The 17319-nt window shown below is 39.7% G+C and overlaps 1 protein-coding gene across 10 annotated transcripts in view; it reads left to right on the forward strand.

Moving 5' to 3' along the window:
- The window catches only part of ARHGEF3 (Rho guanine nucleotide exchange factor 3), a 309293-nt gene extending 294008 nt beyond the window's left edge, over window positions 1–15285 (forward strand). For all 10 annotated transcript variants that reach the window (XM_053929748.2, XM_024556529.4, XM_045192228.2 and 7 more), the window contains 3 exons: window positions 6908–7078; window positions 10765–10951; window positions 13063–15285. In XM_053929748.2, coding sequence (XP_053785723.1) covers window positions 6908–7078; window positions 10765–10951; window positions 13063–13415 — 711 coding nt within the window. In that variant the 3' untranslated portion in view covers window positions 13416–15285. The remainder of the gene's footprint in view (window positions 1–6907; window positions 7079–10764; window positions 10952–13062) is intronic.
- The last annotated feature ends 2034 nt before the right edge of the window (window positions 15286–17319 follow it).

Below are 17319 nucleotides of genomic sequence, written 5' to 3' on the forward strand. Positions count from 1 at the left end.
GAGCTCCTTTAGTTTTTTCTTGTTTGGGAAGTTCTTTATCTGCCCTTTGATTCTAAATGATAGCTTTGCTGGGGAGAGCAGCCTTGGCTGTAAGTCCCTGCTTTTCATGACTGAATATTTCTTGCCTGTCCCTTCCAGCCTGCAAAGTTTCTTTTGAGAAGTCAACTGACAGTCTTATGGGAACTCCCCTGTAGGTAACTAACTGCATTTCTCTTGCTGTTTTTAAGATTTTCTCTTTATCTTTACCCTTTCGCATTTTAATTATGCTGTGTCTTGGAGTGGGCTTCTTTGAATCCATCTTGTTTGGGACTCTCTGTGCTTCCTGGACTTGCATGTCTATTTCCTTCACCAAATTAAGGAAGTTATATTTCATTATTTTTTCAAATAGATTTCCAATTTCTTGCTCTTTCTCTTCTCCTTCTGGCACCCCTATGATGTGAATGTTGGACCTCTTGAGGTTGTCCCAGAGGCTGCTTACACTATCCTCATTTTTTTTTTCTCTTCTTCTTCCTTTTCTTATTGTTCTGATTGGTTGTTTTTTGCTACCTTAGGTTCCAAATCAATGGTTTGATTTCTCAGCTTTATTCACTCCACTGTTGTTTCCCTGTAAATTGTTTTTTTATTTCAATTAGTGTAACCTGCACTTCTTACTGCATCTTTTTTATGCATTTGAGGTCCTCACTAAGTTCCTTGAGTATCCTTATAACCATGTTTTGAACTCTGCGTCCGATAGATTGCTTATCTCCATTTTGTTTAGTTCTTTTTTCTGGAGTTTTGATATGTTTTTTCACTTGTATCATATTTCTTTGTCTTTTCATTTTGGCAGCCTTCCTGTGTTTGTTTCTATGTATTAGGTAGAGCTGCTATGCCTCCCTGTCTTGGTATCGTGGCCTAATGTAGTAGGCATCCTGTAGGGACCAGAGGCACAGCACCCCTATCACCCAAGCTGGGTACTCGGTGTGCCCTTTGTGTGGGTTGAGTACACCCTCCTGTTGTAGTTGAACCTTGCTTGGTTGCTGTTGGCAGGTCAATGGGAAGGATTTACCCAGGCCAGTCAGTTGCAAGGATTGGCTGTGACTACTGACACCAACCTCCTCCCTCTATGGAGGTTCAGTTATGCAGGGGCAGAATGGTCCTGGTCTGATGTGGTCTGTAGCTGTCCGCTAGGTGTGCAGGCCCTGGGGTTTCCCCGATTGTACAAGCCAAGGTCAGCTCCCACCTGTGTTTTGCCCGGAACCACCCAGCCTGAGCTATAGAGCAATCTGAAATGGCTGCTACTTGTGCTGGGCTTAGAGATTTCCAGGTGAAGCCAACCTGTGAATCTAGGGTGGCTGCTGCTGGTGCCATGCCTGGAGCCACTTAGCAAGTGACTGGGGCCTCACTGAGACCAGCTGTTGCTTGTTTAAAAGGATTTAAGAAGTTGTGAAGCTTGAGCCAAGACCAGCCATTCATATAGAAAAGCTACTGTTTACAGCTGTAAGTTGGGTGGGACAGAGCCTGAGAGGGTCTCCAGGGTGGGACAAACAGTGTTAGCCAGGTTGATGGAGTCTCAGATATGGCCCCTGCCTGCCAGCTCTGTGGTTCTGCCCACCTTTCTATCTGGGACAGAGCTGTCCCCTAGCTCTTGTCTTGATGCCAGCCACTTCAGTTCCTCCCTGTGTGCCACTGGTGCCTTTCAAACTGCTTGAGCTCAAAGGGAGTGAGTCTGAGTCAGTTCGTGTGTGGGTTCTTTAAGAGGACCTGCTTGGGACTCCAGAAGTTTCTTCTACAGACTCAATCCCCTCTGGTATCTTCCTGGTGCTGGTACTGGTACTGTGGGCGGGGGGAACTGGTGTGGACCTGGGACTTCTCACTCCCAAGATATCCCTCCCAAATTTTTATCCACCACACTCGAATGTGGAACCAACCCATTCTGTGTCTCCACCCCTCCTCCCAATCTGAATGGATGTGGTTTAATTCCTTAGTTGTCAGACTTCTGTTCAACTCACTTCCCGCCAGTTCTGAGTGAAGATTATTCTATAATTTAGTTGCACTTCTGATGTGGTTGTGTGAGGAGGCAAGCTGTCATCTTGTCTAAGGTCCCTTTGATTCTAAAAGTTTTTTATTCTGTAACTGTTTGTTACCATTGCTGTCAGGGTTAAGATCTTAGAGATTTTAAATTGAATATCTTTGTATAGTTAGCAAAGTGGAGTTGCCTTTTATCTTAGCCTCAAAGCCCATTTTTGAAGTCAACACCCCATTTAAAGTGCAGATCTCTTTGACCTCCAGTTGCAGTGGGGGCCTAGTCCTGCTCATCAGTGAATGTTTATTGAAATGGGGAAATATGAGTTCTTCCCCAGCAATAAGAGAAGATCAGGAAAAATGGGGTCTATATCATAAGAATATTGCAAACTGTGAGCATTCTGCCCAGAGAGCTCAGTTCTGCTTGGGGTGTTCTGTAGGACAGGCAGAGGAGATGGCAGGCCAGGAGGAGCAAATGGCCTGGGCAAAGGTGGAAGAAATGACAGAACAGGTTCTGCCTGGGGAGTACGACACATCAGTGAGCCTGAGGTGGAGCGTAGTCTGAGGAAACAGTAACAGAGAAGGCAGAGGATGGGGCTTATATCTGATTATAGAGGGTTTTAATATCAATTTGAGACATTATTTCCTTGTTGTGTTTTGTTTTCTACATAGCTGGGATTCAGAGTTCAAATCCCAGCTCCATCGCTGACAAACTGTAACCTTGGACACGTTGCTCTTCCTGTCTGTAGGACAGGGGACAGAGGAGGCAGAAACTAGGGACAGGAAGGCGAGTCGGGGGGATGTTGCAGCTGTCCAAGTGTGCAGTCATGGAAACCTGCTCAGGCGGGTGGCAGTAGGGATGGAGGCTGAGACCAATTCACAGGGCTTATTCCCTAACTGGATCTGTGACAGTGACAGAGTGAGGACATGCATAGGCGGTTTGCAAATCAGAAGCCTTGAACCTGCTGCGCAAACTGCCTATCTCCTCCCAAAGAAGCGTTTAATAATTAGTAATAACAACCACAATAATGGTAATACCTGCTGATGTTTCTTGAATACCTAGTAAATCAGCTTTCTGTAATTGCCTTATAGGTATGTATCTTGTTTAATCCTCATAGTAACCTATGAGATAACTGTTCTTGTTAGGACCGTTTTCCAGATGAGGCTTGAAGAGTAAATAACTTGCCAGGTCCAGAGCCAGCAAGTGATGGAGTTGATGTCTCAACTCATCAGTGTAGACTGAAAATCCTGTGCCTTTTCCACTTCTTTATGATCCTAACTATGGAGTTGAAAGCTTGGCCACTTTGAGCCCTGTAGCATTTGGAACTACAGAACGCTCTCTGGCCACCAAACTTTGTGGAGAGGCCTCATTGGTGCAGAGCTGGGCCACATGCCTCCGTGTAGGGATAGAGAAGAATGAGAAAAGACTCTCCTGGTTCATGAGATGTCTGGCACACCCAACTCACACAGACCAGGCCCCCAGTCCAGCATAATGGGGACACAGGCACCAGGGATGAGGCCCACCTCACTTCATCACGTCTGTTTTTATTACTGGGAAGAGTGCAATAGCGTTGCCTCCTTTCCGTGTTTCATCCTAGCCAGTGTGTGGTCTGCAGGAATGAAAACAGGGAGCTCTCACTTAGTCTAAATAATTACTTTTTTAAAGCACACAAGCCTGCTTAGAGTTTTATTGTACAGATTTCTTCTTCTTAATACGCAGCACAAAAGAATAATACTGTGTAAAAAAAACCAACTCTGTGAGCTGAAGTTTGAATTTAAAAACAGACAAAAATATGACTGTTTGCAGTATGAAAGCGTGCGCCAATTCCCCTGATGCATAAAAGGCAATGCCATTTTCAGAAGCTGACTCTGCATCTACTAATTCAGGCAGATTTTGTACATGAGGCATGATATACCTGCATTTTAAAATGTCTACAAAGCAAGTCTTCTAAATGCTCATTTGCACAATATAGGCACTTTTCTTTTAATCTTTTCAAAATCCTTGTAGCATTACTCCAGATGAGCAGAAATATTTAGCCCTGTACTCTTGGGTGCGTCGTGAATGTTTGACAAACATGAAACCCACAGTACCAATGTAGCTTGACTTATATGTTCCCTGAATAAATTTTCCACCTATGCAAATTTAAAAAAAGCAGAGAACTCTAAGTAAACAGCTTCTACACCAAGCATTCAGTCCTATGATTCAGATCTAAAGAAAGGTTTTGTTTTTAATGCGGTGCATAAACGACCACATCATTATTAGAATTTCTTAATAGAATTTTTGGAGGTTGATAGAAATTTCCCCCAAAAGAGAACTTCTTAAAATAGCACTTTGGATACTCGGATATTCCAGGGAGCTGGTTGTTAAACATTTTAACTTCTCAGGACTGTTTTAGCCGGAAAGATCTTGCAGACCATCTCTCCCCTCTGCCCGCCACTGTTCCCCAGCTCCTTAAAAAAACCCACTGAAATCAAATCAATGGGAAGAACAGTTCTGTTTTCAATGCAGCAGCACTGAAGGCTGCTTTTGTGGTTCATGTCAGGAGCATGTGGGTAGATGATATTACCACACAAAGGACCAGACAGACGGAGCTTTCAGATTCCACCCTGAGAATGATAACTCTAGCATATGTGGGCCTGGTCCCTGCTCTGTACCAGGTACCTCTCATCATCTTCCTTTACCGGTCCCTTTCCTTTGGTTTGATGAGAGATGCAGCAGTAAATTTAATTCAAATGTACAACTACTATAACTGTTTGCTGTTGGCAATCTGCTATATTTGACTTTTTGCTCGCTGAAATTCTGTAAAATAAATTCTCTCAGGAACCAGTGCAGAAAGATTAGACTCTCATGGCATACAGGTGGATATAAATACAAAATAATATTTTTAACAAAGCCAACTAGAGTTATTATTATGAATGTACACACAGAATATGGAATAACACTGATGATTTCCATTGTTTTGTCTCTTTATACTTTTTCAAACACTGGAGAAAGAAGCACAATTTGATAGTAGTCACTGTGGTGTTTGTGTTTATTATCCTTCATGTGATATGCCAGCTCCTCAGTTCCTGCGTTAAATTAGGAAATGAAAACTTCTTTATGCCTGGAGTATACCTTCTTTCTGGTTTCCTGGATACTTGCAGGAAACTCAAAAAATTGACTCACGTGCTGGTTAATTTCAGCTGCCCAGGTATACCTAGTGATAATTAACTTCTGAGTCATAGCAATTAATGCTAAGATCTTTAAAAACAAGGAAAAAATATAGACTCTACAGCATATTAAAAACGTAATAAAGTAGAAGGGTAAAGTAGACATGAAGCAATTGCTCAGATAACTCCCATACATCTTTAGCTTCCTGAGGATAGAGACCCTCTCATTTCTTTGAATGCCACCGCCTACTTTAACAATGAACGGTGTTCAACGAAGACTAGTGTGATTAAGTTGAAGAATGAGTCATAGCTTTTGCATATTTTGTGAAATTTCTTTTTTGTTGAGGGGGAAAAAGAAACAAAGTTTGTATACCAAAGTGTTCTATTATTACTTATTTTGTGTTAATAAAGCTCAGATTAAAGATGATGCATTATAGAATTGTACACCCGAAGCCTATAAATAATTTTATTAACCAGTGTCACCCCAATACATTCAATAAATAATTTAAAAAAATTTAAACTCAGATTAATTTCATAGGATTTCTATTTAATATTATGGTTGATACAGAAGGCCAGAAATATTCTTTTATGACACAATGACCCTGTATTTTTTAAAATAATGTGTTTTTTAATTATCAAAGTAGGCTACCACCAAAATGGGAGATAGAGAAAAGAATAAATAAATGATATTTGAAAGTCTTAATAGCTAGGAAAGTGTGTAGATTATGCATCTGTTCATAGGATACCGTCACTAGGCTTCAGCTCAGAGCTGTAAGATCTTCTATCAAACTTACACAGAAGTTGTAGTGTTATAACTGGGAGAGGTTTGTGTCCACTTGTTTTGAGCAGAAGATCATATCACTAGCATGTAACAAATAATCACGTAATCTTAGAGATAATTCTCTACCACTTTACCACATAAGACCTGGTAACTTTCAGCTAAGTAAAATTCCCTTTTAAAACCTTGCTTTTCAGAGATTAATTGGTTTTTCCATTAAGTAAACGTGACCAGGAAGAGGCCTTCTTAACATTTCTCATCTGTTAAGTTCTTTTCAGTTAATTCTACCATAAGGAAGATGGGAATTTTGGTCTTTTCACTGTTAGGAGGCAGAGGACTCTGCTGAGGAAATCATTACTTTACCTTTGATTGGCAACTTAGAGTTTTTACTCAACTGATTTTTTGTTCCTTTGTTTTCTAGTATTTTCTAACTTGCAGATGTATCTGTGTGATAGAGCAACACATCATCAAATAAAAGCGCGCCGATCATTCTCGTTGCCATACTCTGTTTTGTTTCACTTCATTTTGTATTAACAACATCGCATCACCATTGCTCTGAAATTTCTCTATCTCTAATTTACTCACATGTGCTCCAGGCATCGGCATGCTGGTATATAGTTTTAAGAAATGGGCACTCTGGACCTTAGTCCCTGCACATCGAAAATGGTAACTTATATCTTATCCTCTCAGATAAAATTACTGTTTAACATTAGTTTTATATATAATACAAATATTTGTATGTGTGTACAAATAAATATATGTGTGTATATATGCACATGTGTATGTATATAGATGGATAGGTAGGTACAGTATATTAAAGGTTTTTATTTTTCCCTTTTACCAAAGTGGCAACTTAGATAACAGAAGCTCAGAATTAGATCCAGGTGTATCTTGGTGACTTCGTAGACTGAGCCCCTGGGTCTTGTTGGTATGGGTGATTTGCTTACATTCCCTGTACTTTCTCCTTTGTTTCCATAGATAAACATCATTCAGGGAATTGTAGCAGAAATCAACACCAAGACTGGGGAGTCTGAATGTCGTTATTATAAAGAACGGCTTCTTTACTTGGAAGAAGGCCAGAAAGACTCCCTGATCGACAACTCGAGAGTACTGTGCTGTCATGGCGAACTGAAGAACAACCGGGGCGTGGTGAGTGGTGGCTCCCCTTCAGTGGTTTCATCCTGGGCCGCTCCCAGCACTTAATCCACTTGATGCTGAGCCTTCTATTACTACCCTGTCCTACCCAAGGTCACATTCTTTAGACAAAAATGGCTTTTCTGGTGTCTTTTGTTTCTGAGAATGCCATATATATGGATATGTATAATTGTATACATTTTAATATACATTTACATATTATATAGTTCTAGTCTCTATATAAGTAATATATATTGTACATGTTTATCATTTATAATTTAAAATAATTTATAATGTACATTATAAATACATATGCTTATAATTTATATGTTATATAAAGTATATATTATATACATATTTTAAAATTTCATGACCAGTCCATAGTCAGAAAGAATTTTGGAAACCAACATAGAGTTGCCAACTTTTTATTTTGTTTGATCGTGACCTTCAAAAACAAACACACAACAATTATCTCCTCCCACTTTGGTATCAGGAAGCAACAGGTGATGTCAGAGAAACAGCTCGTAAATAGAATGCATTTAGCTTTGTGAGAAACCCTTTTCTCTCTTAGGCATTGGTACCCACCTACAAGACTGACATTTTAAGGCTAGTGTTTTGTTTTTTTAAGTAATAACCTACCTCCATTAGCTGTATATCTACCTCTGACCTGTAGATACCCCATTTCCTGGCTTTTATTCCTGAGTAGATATTGAAATTGTTCTTCATCTCCTATCACAGCAACTTGGACAAATCTCCCCTAGAGTGGTTACTACAGTGGGTTGTAATTCTCCATCTCTCTGTCAGTATCTTGTTATACCACGTGCTCTTTTAGAGTGAACGCTGTGCCTTGTCAATATCCAGCACCTATTATGGGGACCTGGCTCATGCAAAGGCACTCAGTAATGTTAGGTGAATGAGTGGGTGAGTGAATGAATAAGTGAGGGAATGCTTGCATAAAGAAAGGATGGATTTGATTATATGAGAGTTCAAGATTCATTCAACTCACAAGGTTATTTTTATGTATAGCCAGGAGAAATGAATGCTAATGTATATGTTATATATTATAATTTTTATATATTATAATGTAAAATATATTTTATAATATATAAATTTTATTATATGTGATTATATATTTAAATTCAGTGTTGAGAAATAGTCTCCACTTTGATTATATTTGTCTTCAGTATCTCGGAATAAAAGCTAGAACTATACTGAAGAGTTCTTCATAAAGCTGTGATGATTCAAGGGACGCCATTTTGACCTGGACTATGAAGTAGTATGTAAGAGCAGGCTTGGAAATGTCACTTGCAATCATTGAGTACACGTCATAGCCCCTATTATCAGTGCTGCTGGATTCAACAGCTGATGGAGCAACGGAAGTAATGAGACCTGTCGCAGGCCTCTGCTTGAAAAGTGTTTCTCTTTGACTATGGGAGTGACTAATTGCTAGGGAGTGACCAATTGGTAGAAAGCTGCATTCTGCTTTTTGTTGACTTTTGGAAAGCACTGGTGGACTTGTAACATTGGATTCTCTGGCTCCTTGACTGTTCTTTCTTGGAAGCCCTGTGGGACATAGTTGGGAAGATGTATTGCTCCGTGAGATGAGGGCCTATTCTCTTTCTGTCTGTCAGTCAAGGATGAGACTGGTTGAATGGGTCTAGGGCATTAAAGATGAACTCTAGTTCATATGGCAGGCAGACAGATTTTTGAGAATGATAGTAGTTGGGGTGAGAGGTTTGTTTTAGGTATTTTCCCCCCCAGTAGGATTGGAGAAGTCGTTATAAACAAAGTCTTGTGTCAAGAAAAGAGCTCAGTAGTTTGAGGACAAAAAGAAGCAGAAAGTAAGAGGAATCCTCAGTGAACTATCCCAAGTAAGGGATAATAAACCTTCTTAAAGGATCCCAGATAATGAATTCAAACTGCCCACCTTGGCTAGTGGATGGATTGAAGTAGAAAAAGTGTAAATATCTCTGATAATGTTTAGTGTGTACAACAACGACCAACCCCTTTTCTCCCTTGCCCTCAAAAGAAAAATTTTAATACTTTCTTTGTACCATCTCTCACGTAAAAAAGCCCTGAACTTGGTTATTTTGTACTTTACTGTGTTTTTCAACTATTTTAAATGCATATTTAATCCTTTTGATAAACACAAAATCTCCCTCTCCCACCCCAGTACAGAATTATGATTTGTGTTTCCACCAGCCAACATTTAGTTGAGCTTTAGTTTCTGGAGTTTGGGGGGTTTGTGTGTGCCTCTCTGTCTGTCTGTCTGTCTGTCTGTGGTAGGGTAGGGATGGGTCTCATTTCTCCCAAATATCAAATTACCTGATAATGCTGAATGTGCTTCCCTGCCCCATATCAGGATTCTAGATGGGTGAAAAAGATGAAGGGGAATAAGGAACAAACTTCCAGTTATAAAATAACTAAGTCACGGCATGTAATGTACAGCACAGGGAATACAGTCAATAATATAATTTTGTATGGTGACAGGTGGTTTCTAGACTTAAGGTAGTAATCGCTGCGTAAGATATATAAATGTCAGATCACAGTGTTGTACGCCTAAAGCTAGTGCAATACTGTGCACCAACTATACTTTAATAACACAGAAGGTAAGATATTACCAGGAACAAGTTTATGCCAATAAATTTTAAAATTCACCTAAAAAACTGACTCAAGAAGAGAAAAATACATACTATTCTGTAGCCCCCCCCCAAAAAAAAAATTCCAATGTGAGTTTCTACCCCTATTCTTCTGGTTTCCTCTTCAAGACCCTTAACCTGACAATCCCAAATATTTCCACTAGAAAATCAGAACCCTGATGCAAAGTTGTGGATTTTTTCACTTCAATTCCTAAGCATTTCCAAATAGTGAGAAGAGTCTGGCGTATGGAATTTAATGGAGCCAATTTACCCCTCTCCACCCAGCAAAACTGCTTTCATGATGTGATTTGACACAAGACTTTATTTTTGAGCTTTTCTTTTTGCCCACAATACACACATCAGTCTTCAGCCTTTTAAGTACAACCTCTTCAGAGAACTGAGGTTCTGATGAACTTAACTGAGAAGGGCAACTTCTTTGATCTTTTTTCTTTGTGGCTGTGGCAGCGTGCTCTAGTTTCCTCGGAACGGGCAGTGCTCCAAATTGGAGCCCGGATGAAGCTGATAATCAGCTCTGTGGTTAAAGGAACAAGGTTTTTTTGTTTTTGTTTTTTGAGTTTGGGAAGCAAAAATTAATATTAGGTTTTGATATACCAATCTCATCCTTTAGAGACTATTGTTCATTTGATCTCTTAAAATTATATTGCGTCATATAAACCAAAGCTAGGAAGGTAGTAATTTTTTTTCCACCTCACTACCCCCTTTATTCTATTCCCTCTTTTTCATTTTTTCTTATGGGAGCTAGCTCAGTGTGTGTCTGCAAGGTTCTGAACTGCAGTGTGAGGCAGTCCTGGCTGTGGGTGTCTGTGGGCAGAAAGGCCTTCTCCAGGGGGCCCTAGAGAGGCACTCCTATAACAAAGGCAATGGATGCATCTGCAAATGCCTGAGACCTGCAAATGCCTGACTTCTGTTCACCTGGAGGTAGATTTGAGCCTAGAAGTGTGCAATCCAGTGTGAACTTGGTACCTGCAGACCTCTTAGTCCAGTAATCAACTACTCATTTGACTGTTGCTTAGGGAGATTCTGTGGATTCTTCTCTTTTAGAAGCTGCATGTTTTCCTGTTCCAAGAAGTGCTTGTGATCACCCGACCTGTCACCCACAATGAGCAGCTCTGCTACCAGTTGTACCGGCAGCCGATCCCTGTGAAGGACCTCTTGCTGGAAGACCTGCAGGATGGAGAAGTGAGGCTGGGCGGTTCCCTGCGAGGGGCATTCAGCAACAATGAGAGAAGTATGGATGACCGTTTGTTTTGACCTGTTGAGGGTTTTGTGGCCGTGGCGGTCATGGCGTCGGAGTCAAATCCCATCCCAGTGCTATAGGATCGCTTATTGATTGTGTCGCTTTTTTTATCTCTATGAGCATCAGTTTTTCATCTGCAAAGTGGGAATGCATGCATACCTACTCCATAAGGTTGTTGTAACAGTTAAGTAAGATACTGCAAATGAACCTGTCTGCACATAACTGGTGCTTCTTAAGCTCCTTTTCTCTGTATCTTTCTGTTGGATAAAAACATGCTTAATACTAGATGGCCCTTATGTAGATACCAGTTGCATGGCTTCTGTAGTTGAGCTGTAGACTTGTCCCTAAAGAGATAAGAATGGACGGTCGATTGGGCTGAGGTTTCATCTGTACTTACTGAAGTGGGCTTCAATTCCTTCAATTGAAGGTTACTGGGCTTCACTAACCTGAACTGAATAGAGGAGTTAGCCAAGAGAAGCTCAGATAACAATGTCTACCAAGTATCTTCGCTGTGTCAAGCACTGGTCTAGGCACTAGTACACACTGGTGAACCAATCTACCCATATTGTGCAGTGTGTAATGTGCACTTTTTTGCACAAAATAAGCGTGTGCATTATACATGGGTAGTACTAATTCTGTATCTATATAAATGTTTTTAATTCTTTTATTTATACTAATGCATTAAAAGTGTAACTCTAGAAAGCAATAACAATATCTATAGGCAAAACAATACCCTGGAATACATTAATCACTTTTGTTTGTCAGTATAAATAAATAATTGAATTACAAACTTAAAATGAAAGATTTTTTTCCTGAAAGTTTGGGCCAAAAATGTGGGTGTCCATTATACATGGCGAAGTACGGTAAATTCCTTGCCTCTATGGAGCTTACATTGTGATGGATGAGATAGATGAGAAACATAAAATTCTGGGAGCTGTTGAGAAAACTAAAGCCATAAGCGGATAGATGGAAATAGCAGCAGGAGATCTGTGTTAGATGGATTGGTCAGGGAAGTAAGTCTTGTTTGAGAAAGTGACATTTGAGCCTTTTGGAAAAGTTAACATTGGCATCATATTGTCAAAGCAATTAACATGTACTACCTCTCACCTACTCACCAGTCCCTCCACCCTAGTGATCGTGGCGGTAATAGTAATTTATATTTCTTGAACACTGGCTATGTGCCAGGCATTGTATGAGGACTTATGTGTATTATCATACTTATTCCTCATAATAACCTTATAAGGTAGGTTCTCTTTGTTTCACAGTATTTTACAAATAAGGAAACTGAGACAGAAAGGAGTTAAGGTGCTTGCCCAAGAGCAAAGATTGGAGCCTGAATTTATCTTAAGTGGTGGTTCCCGGTCTCGACTACAAGGACCATGCGAGGGAACTGGCTCAGTGCAGATGCTTCTGTGAACCAAGCATTGCATGTGGCATGTGGGGCCCATTAAATACCAGTTGGTATTGTTATTAAACTAAATAAAATGTCTTCTATATTGTGCAATATTGTTTTTTAAATGTATGTAACTCCTGTTGAGGTCATTAAAATGTAATTTAATTTTTTAATGAAACTAAATTTATCACAGCTCCGTGTCATTATGTATCTTCTCAATCACTGGATACTACACAAAAAGGTAACATCATGTGGAGATTCATAGACATGTTTTGATGTTACAAAGAGCTTCTTAAACTTGCAAAAAACTCTAGCTTGAGGAAATTGTTGAAATTATAGACTATTAGGCACATCTAAGACCTATTGAATCCAAATCTCTAAAGGTAGGGCCCAGACATCTGTATTTTTAATAAGCTCCCCAGGGCATTTTGATAGGCAGCCGGTTTGGTAACCAGTACTTTGGGATCCCCTGAAACATGGCTTAGTTCTTCTGGGCTACCTTCTGAGGACGACTGAGCTAGACCTGTGTCAACTCTGGTTGATTGCTGGTGGCTGCAGGTTATTGGGGAGCCGTGCCCTGGATGAGTGGACACATTCTGCAGTCAGTAATGCCTGCGTGAGTACTGGAGGTTAGCGTCACTACGTATGTTATCTTTGGCCTGGGGAAATACATGACCATTGACCCTTTTTTTGTTTTTTTCATTTCTAGTTAAAAACTTCTTTAGAGTAAGTTTCAAAAATGGATCCCAAAGTCAGACCCACTCACTACAAGCCAATGACACCTTCAACAAACAGCAGTGGCTCAACTGTATTCGTCAAGCCAAAGAAACAGTTCTGTGTGCTACTGGACAGGCTGGGGAGCTCGGCTCCGAGGGACCATTCCTGAATCCCGCCACCGGGAGCGGGGAGCCACAGGGAGAAACAAAACTTGAGCAGATGGACCAATCGGACAGTGAATCAGACTGCAGTATGGACACAAGTGAGGTCAGCATCGACTGTGAGCACATGGAACAGACAGACTCTTCCTGTGGGAATAGCAGGCACATTGAAAGCAATGTCTGACAGAAGCATGGACTTCCGGGATATAGCCCTGTGTCCTACCTGTACAGTATTTGCATTCCACACGTGGAACGGTTTGGAGAAGCACTTTTTAATACTTTTGTGACCATGCTGACCCAGTCTCTTGTATCTGTACTTTTGTCCCTAGTACTGTAACTGCCAATCTGTCTGTGTGAGCTGGAATCTGTAGCGACTGTTTTCCTGTATTGTATTTCACAAGTGTCTGGAGGGATGAAGAGGTACTTGAACAAGTTATTTTCAAATGTCCTGCTGGCTTTAAAAGAAAAAGAGTCTCTAAACTACTGTTTCATGTAGATTCTTACAGAGCCCTTCCATGTTTCTCTAGTGCTTTTCTAGCTCTTTGATGCAGTAGCTGAAGGCACAGAATTAGAGGGCCTTGAAAACAGGGCATGAAGAAGTCACTTGTGTATGAGGAGTCACTCATGTATTGTGATGGCATTTGAAGGAAAACCAAGAACGACCAATTGTTATAGTGAACTTGATTTGATGTTATACAACCAGAAAGCGTGGAAACATCCCTAGAGGTTCTGGAGGCTTAATTTTGCAAAGGAAAACCACCCTCTTGACCTTGTAATGTCATCCAGTGCAAATTTGATGCAACAATCTATTAGGACATGAAATAGAGCCTGACCTTAAAAGGACCAGCACAAAAATAGCTGTCAGCTCTGAACCTTGAACTGAACTGAAATGCGCCTTGTACCTGAGAGCCTCTGTCATATTTGTTGGCTTGCCTGTCAGAGCCATTTCTAGCCTAAAACATCAGAACAGAACTCAAAGGGCCTGGGGAAACATGGCAGGATGACAGGAAACCCCATCTTCATTGTGTTTCAGCTGCCGAGGCCTACTCATATTTTAGAGCACAAATGAAGAGATGAGGAAAAAAGACTGAAACCGATTCAGTGACTCTGTTTATAGAAACATGTGAGAAGGAAGAATTTGGAAGAAGTACTTCATGAAGACCTTATGTGAGAAACATTAAAAGAAAAAAGTAAGGTCCAGTGCCCTTCTGGAAACAGCCAGAGCCTTGGGGTCTCCTGCTCTACTTTTGGGTCCTGAGTTTGCCGTGTCTCAGTCTGTGCTGTGATCAGCATCATAATTATATTCTCCAAAGGCCAACTTAATTAACTATGATTAATTAGAATCAGGTAGCCAAACTAGTATCTCTTTGTCCAGCCTTGATTTACAGTGCAGGGTGGGTCGTAGACCTTAAAAAAAAAAAAGTTAACTGAATACACAGAAAAGCTCCCTGAGAGTGTAAATATTTGACCTGTGCAAAATTATACCCACACCAGCACTAGTAGTAATGATGCTAAATTATTGCCAAAAAAGTTTTTTACTCTTCTGTGTCTTTCAAGTTTACATAAAAGAAAGCAGTAAATACTATGTTGTCATTTTATTATGTACACCTAATCATGCATTCAGAGAAGCTCTGTGACAAGATTTAGCAATATAAAAATAAGGTATATTGCTTATTTTTGAAAAACAAAAAATGTTGTGGTCAATTTTACCCTGTAAACATATTTCTGTATTTATAGATTTTAAACATGGTGAATTTTTTTTTCTGTTACAAGTTTATTTAAAACTGCTTTGTTTCTCAAGTTGTTATTGATTTAGTGAGTGAATGAACCTGCTACAGCTAGAAGCAGAGAGAAACTGTTTGATGGTGGGGAAAAGAATGAATCATTCTTTGCAGGAGCCATCGGCCACTTCAGCCAGTGTGTTGAGAGAAGAGGTCTGTCAAGTGCCAGCCTATGGGAGGGAAGTTAATGAATGTTTTGATGAAATGAATGTTTTTGTATAATGGCCTTAAACTTTTTGGGGAGCATTTCAAATAAATCGCATTAAAATGTTGTCCTGTTTGTGTATAGTTTATGCCCTACAGACATCAAATTTCACCTATCTTCTGGGAGGTTTTTTCCAAAATTTTTGCTTGTGCACAAATGCAAACTTTAAAATAGGGTACAGGTTGAAATGAATGCTTTGCTTCGATCTAACAAAACTTTTGCAGAACTCAGTATTTCTAAGATCGTTCTCTGCACATTCACTTAATTTATTCACTTTTAACAACTACATCTTGGATCTATACTATGTGTCAAGTGACAAGTCAGAATTGCTATAGGAAAGAAGTGTGGAGTCTCACTGTTAGCATAGGTGACTATTGGAGAACTCGAGGCTATACAATGAAAGGCAAATTTCACTTTGAAATTCTTACTAGAATTTCAGTCCACTTTTTCTTTAGCTAAAATGGTTAGTTTTATTTCCCCAAAGAGTAGTTTTTCAATGAAAATGGTAAACAGTTTTAAGCTACTGGGAGCCAATCCTCAGTAGCATGTTGGCCCAATAGCACTGGTAATTAGTCTTATCTTTACAATAAGCTCTCAGCATTTTTTAACATACTGTTAATTCCTAGATTAATCAAGATTTCACATAAATAAGATTTTCCAAAATAAGAACTTACCCTTCCTTGTTCTCATGGTCTTCTTAGAGAACCAATAGTTCTCTAAGAGAACCAATTGGTTCTCTAATAGAGAACCAATAGTTAGAGAACTATTAAGAGGTTATAGTTTTACTGAGCTGGCTGCATCTCTTGACAAGGAGGAGAATCATTCCTCCTCCTTTCTCTCCAGCCTCCTTGTCCTTCTTCAAAGCCACCGTTGACTACCTGACTCTTCCTTCCACTTTTCACTTCCGTGCTTGTATTGACTTTGGTAGTAGAGAGTGTGTCTCTACTAGTGTGTTAGAAATCATGTGTACTTGACAATATGTGGGTTAGTACAAATGACTTAGGGCAAACGGTTTTCTTCAGTCTACTTTCAAGATGTTATTTGACACATCTAAATGTAATCTTTGCAATCTAAATGAAAAATCATAAGCAAAAGAGCTACAACTAGCAATTTTGTGCAAAATTAGAGTGTGGTTTCAGCTTCTGAGTTGTGGTCAGCACCACAACTGATTCTGTTTCCATTCCTAACACAGTTCCCAGCAGCTATGAACTCTTAACAATATCCCTGTTTTAAAAACATCTCTGCTTACAGGAAACTGCAGTCCTCTGTCTTGGTGAACTAGCCATTTAACTTTTCATTTACAGTCTGTCCATGTCCATCCACCTTCTACAAATTCCCCATGGGCCTGAAGACTCTGGAAGATTTGATAAAAAGAATGTCTAACCACACAACTTCACGTAGGCAGTTTCTCCCACTTGGCTCCCCGTGGCATTGTAGAAAACACCACTGAACACCCCATCCCGTTGATGCAGTTGATTGATTTAATTCATGCTATATTGTTTTTTAACAGACTTGTAGAATTACAGTATTGGAATGGAATTTGAAGAGGGTGACTCAAACACAAACCTACCAGTAGGAATCTGAAGATCATGGTGATTTAAAACCTTGCCCATTGCAAACAAACAATGAGAAAAAGCAATTATGTTCAATGCAACTCAAAGGTATTTATGCAAACAAGTTTGCAAAACAATCACTGCTCTTTGCAGACTTATCTCCTTTCTCTGGGCTTATTGGCACATCAGTCAGCTCCATATACCTAGAGGAAGCAGTTTATTAGTTGACCTGGAAGGCATACAATATCATATTAGTTTCAGGTGTACAACATAGTGTTTCAACATTATAATTTATGGCATCTATACTTTTAATTAGAACAACAACAAAAAAAACCCCTGCAGACAAGAAATTGATCACAATTACCAAAGCAAATTTTTTTCTTGCAAAGAACAAAAATAAACTTGGAACCAGCTTTTTAAAAAAAGTGACTTGGTGGATTAGAAAAGAATTAGAAACCATGCTCTATATCTTTGAAAGCTGATCATCTAGTTCAGGAAACTGGATATGCATTCCAAGTAGCTTGTCCAGTTACACATGTTCAGACACAA

Source organism: Desmodus rotundus, chromosome 8 (genome assembly GCF_022682495.2).
Source record: "Desmodus rotundus isolate HL8 chromosome 8, HLdesRot8A.1, whole genome shotgun sequence".
In the NCBI taxonomy this organism is placed as follows: domain Eukaryota; kingdom Metazoa; phylum Chordata; class Mammalia; order Chiroptera; family Phyllostomidae; genus Desmodus; species Desmodus rotundus.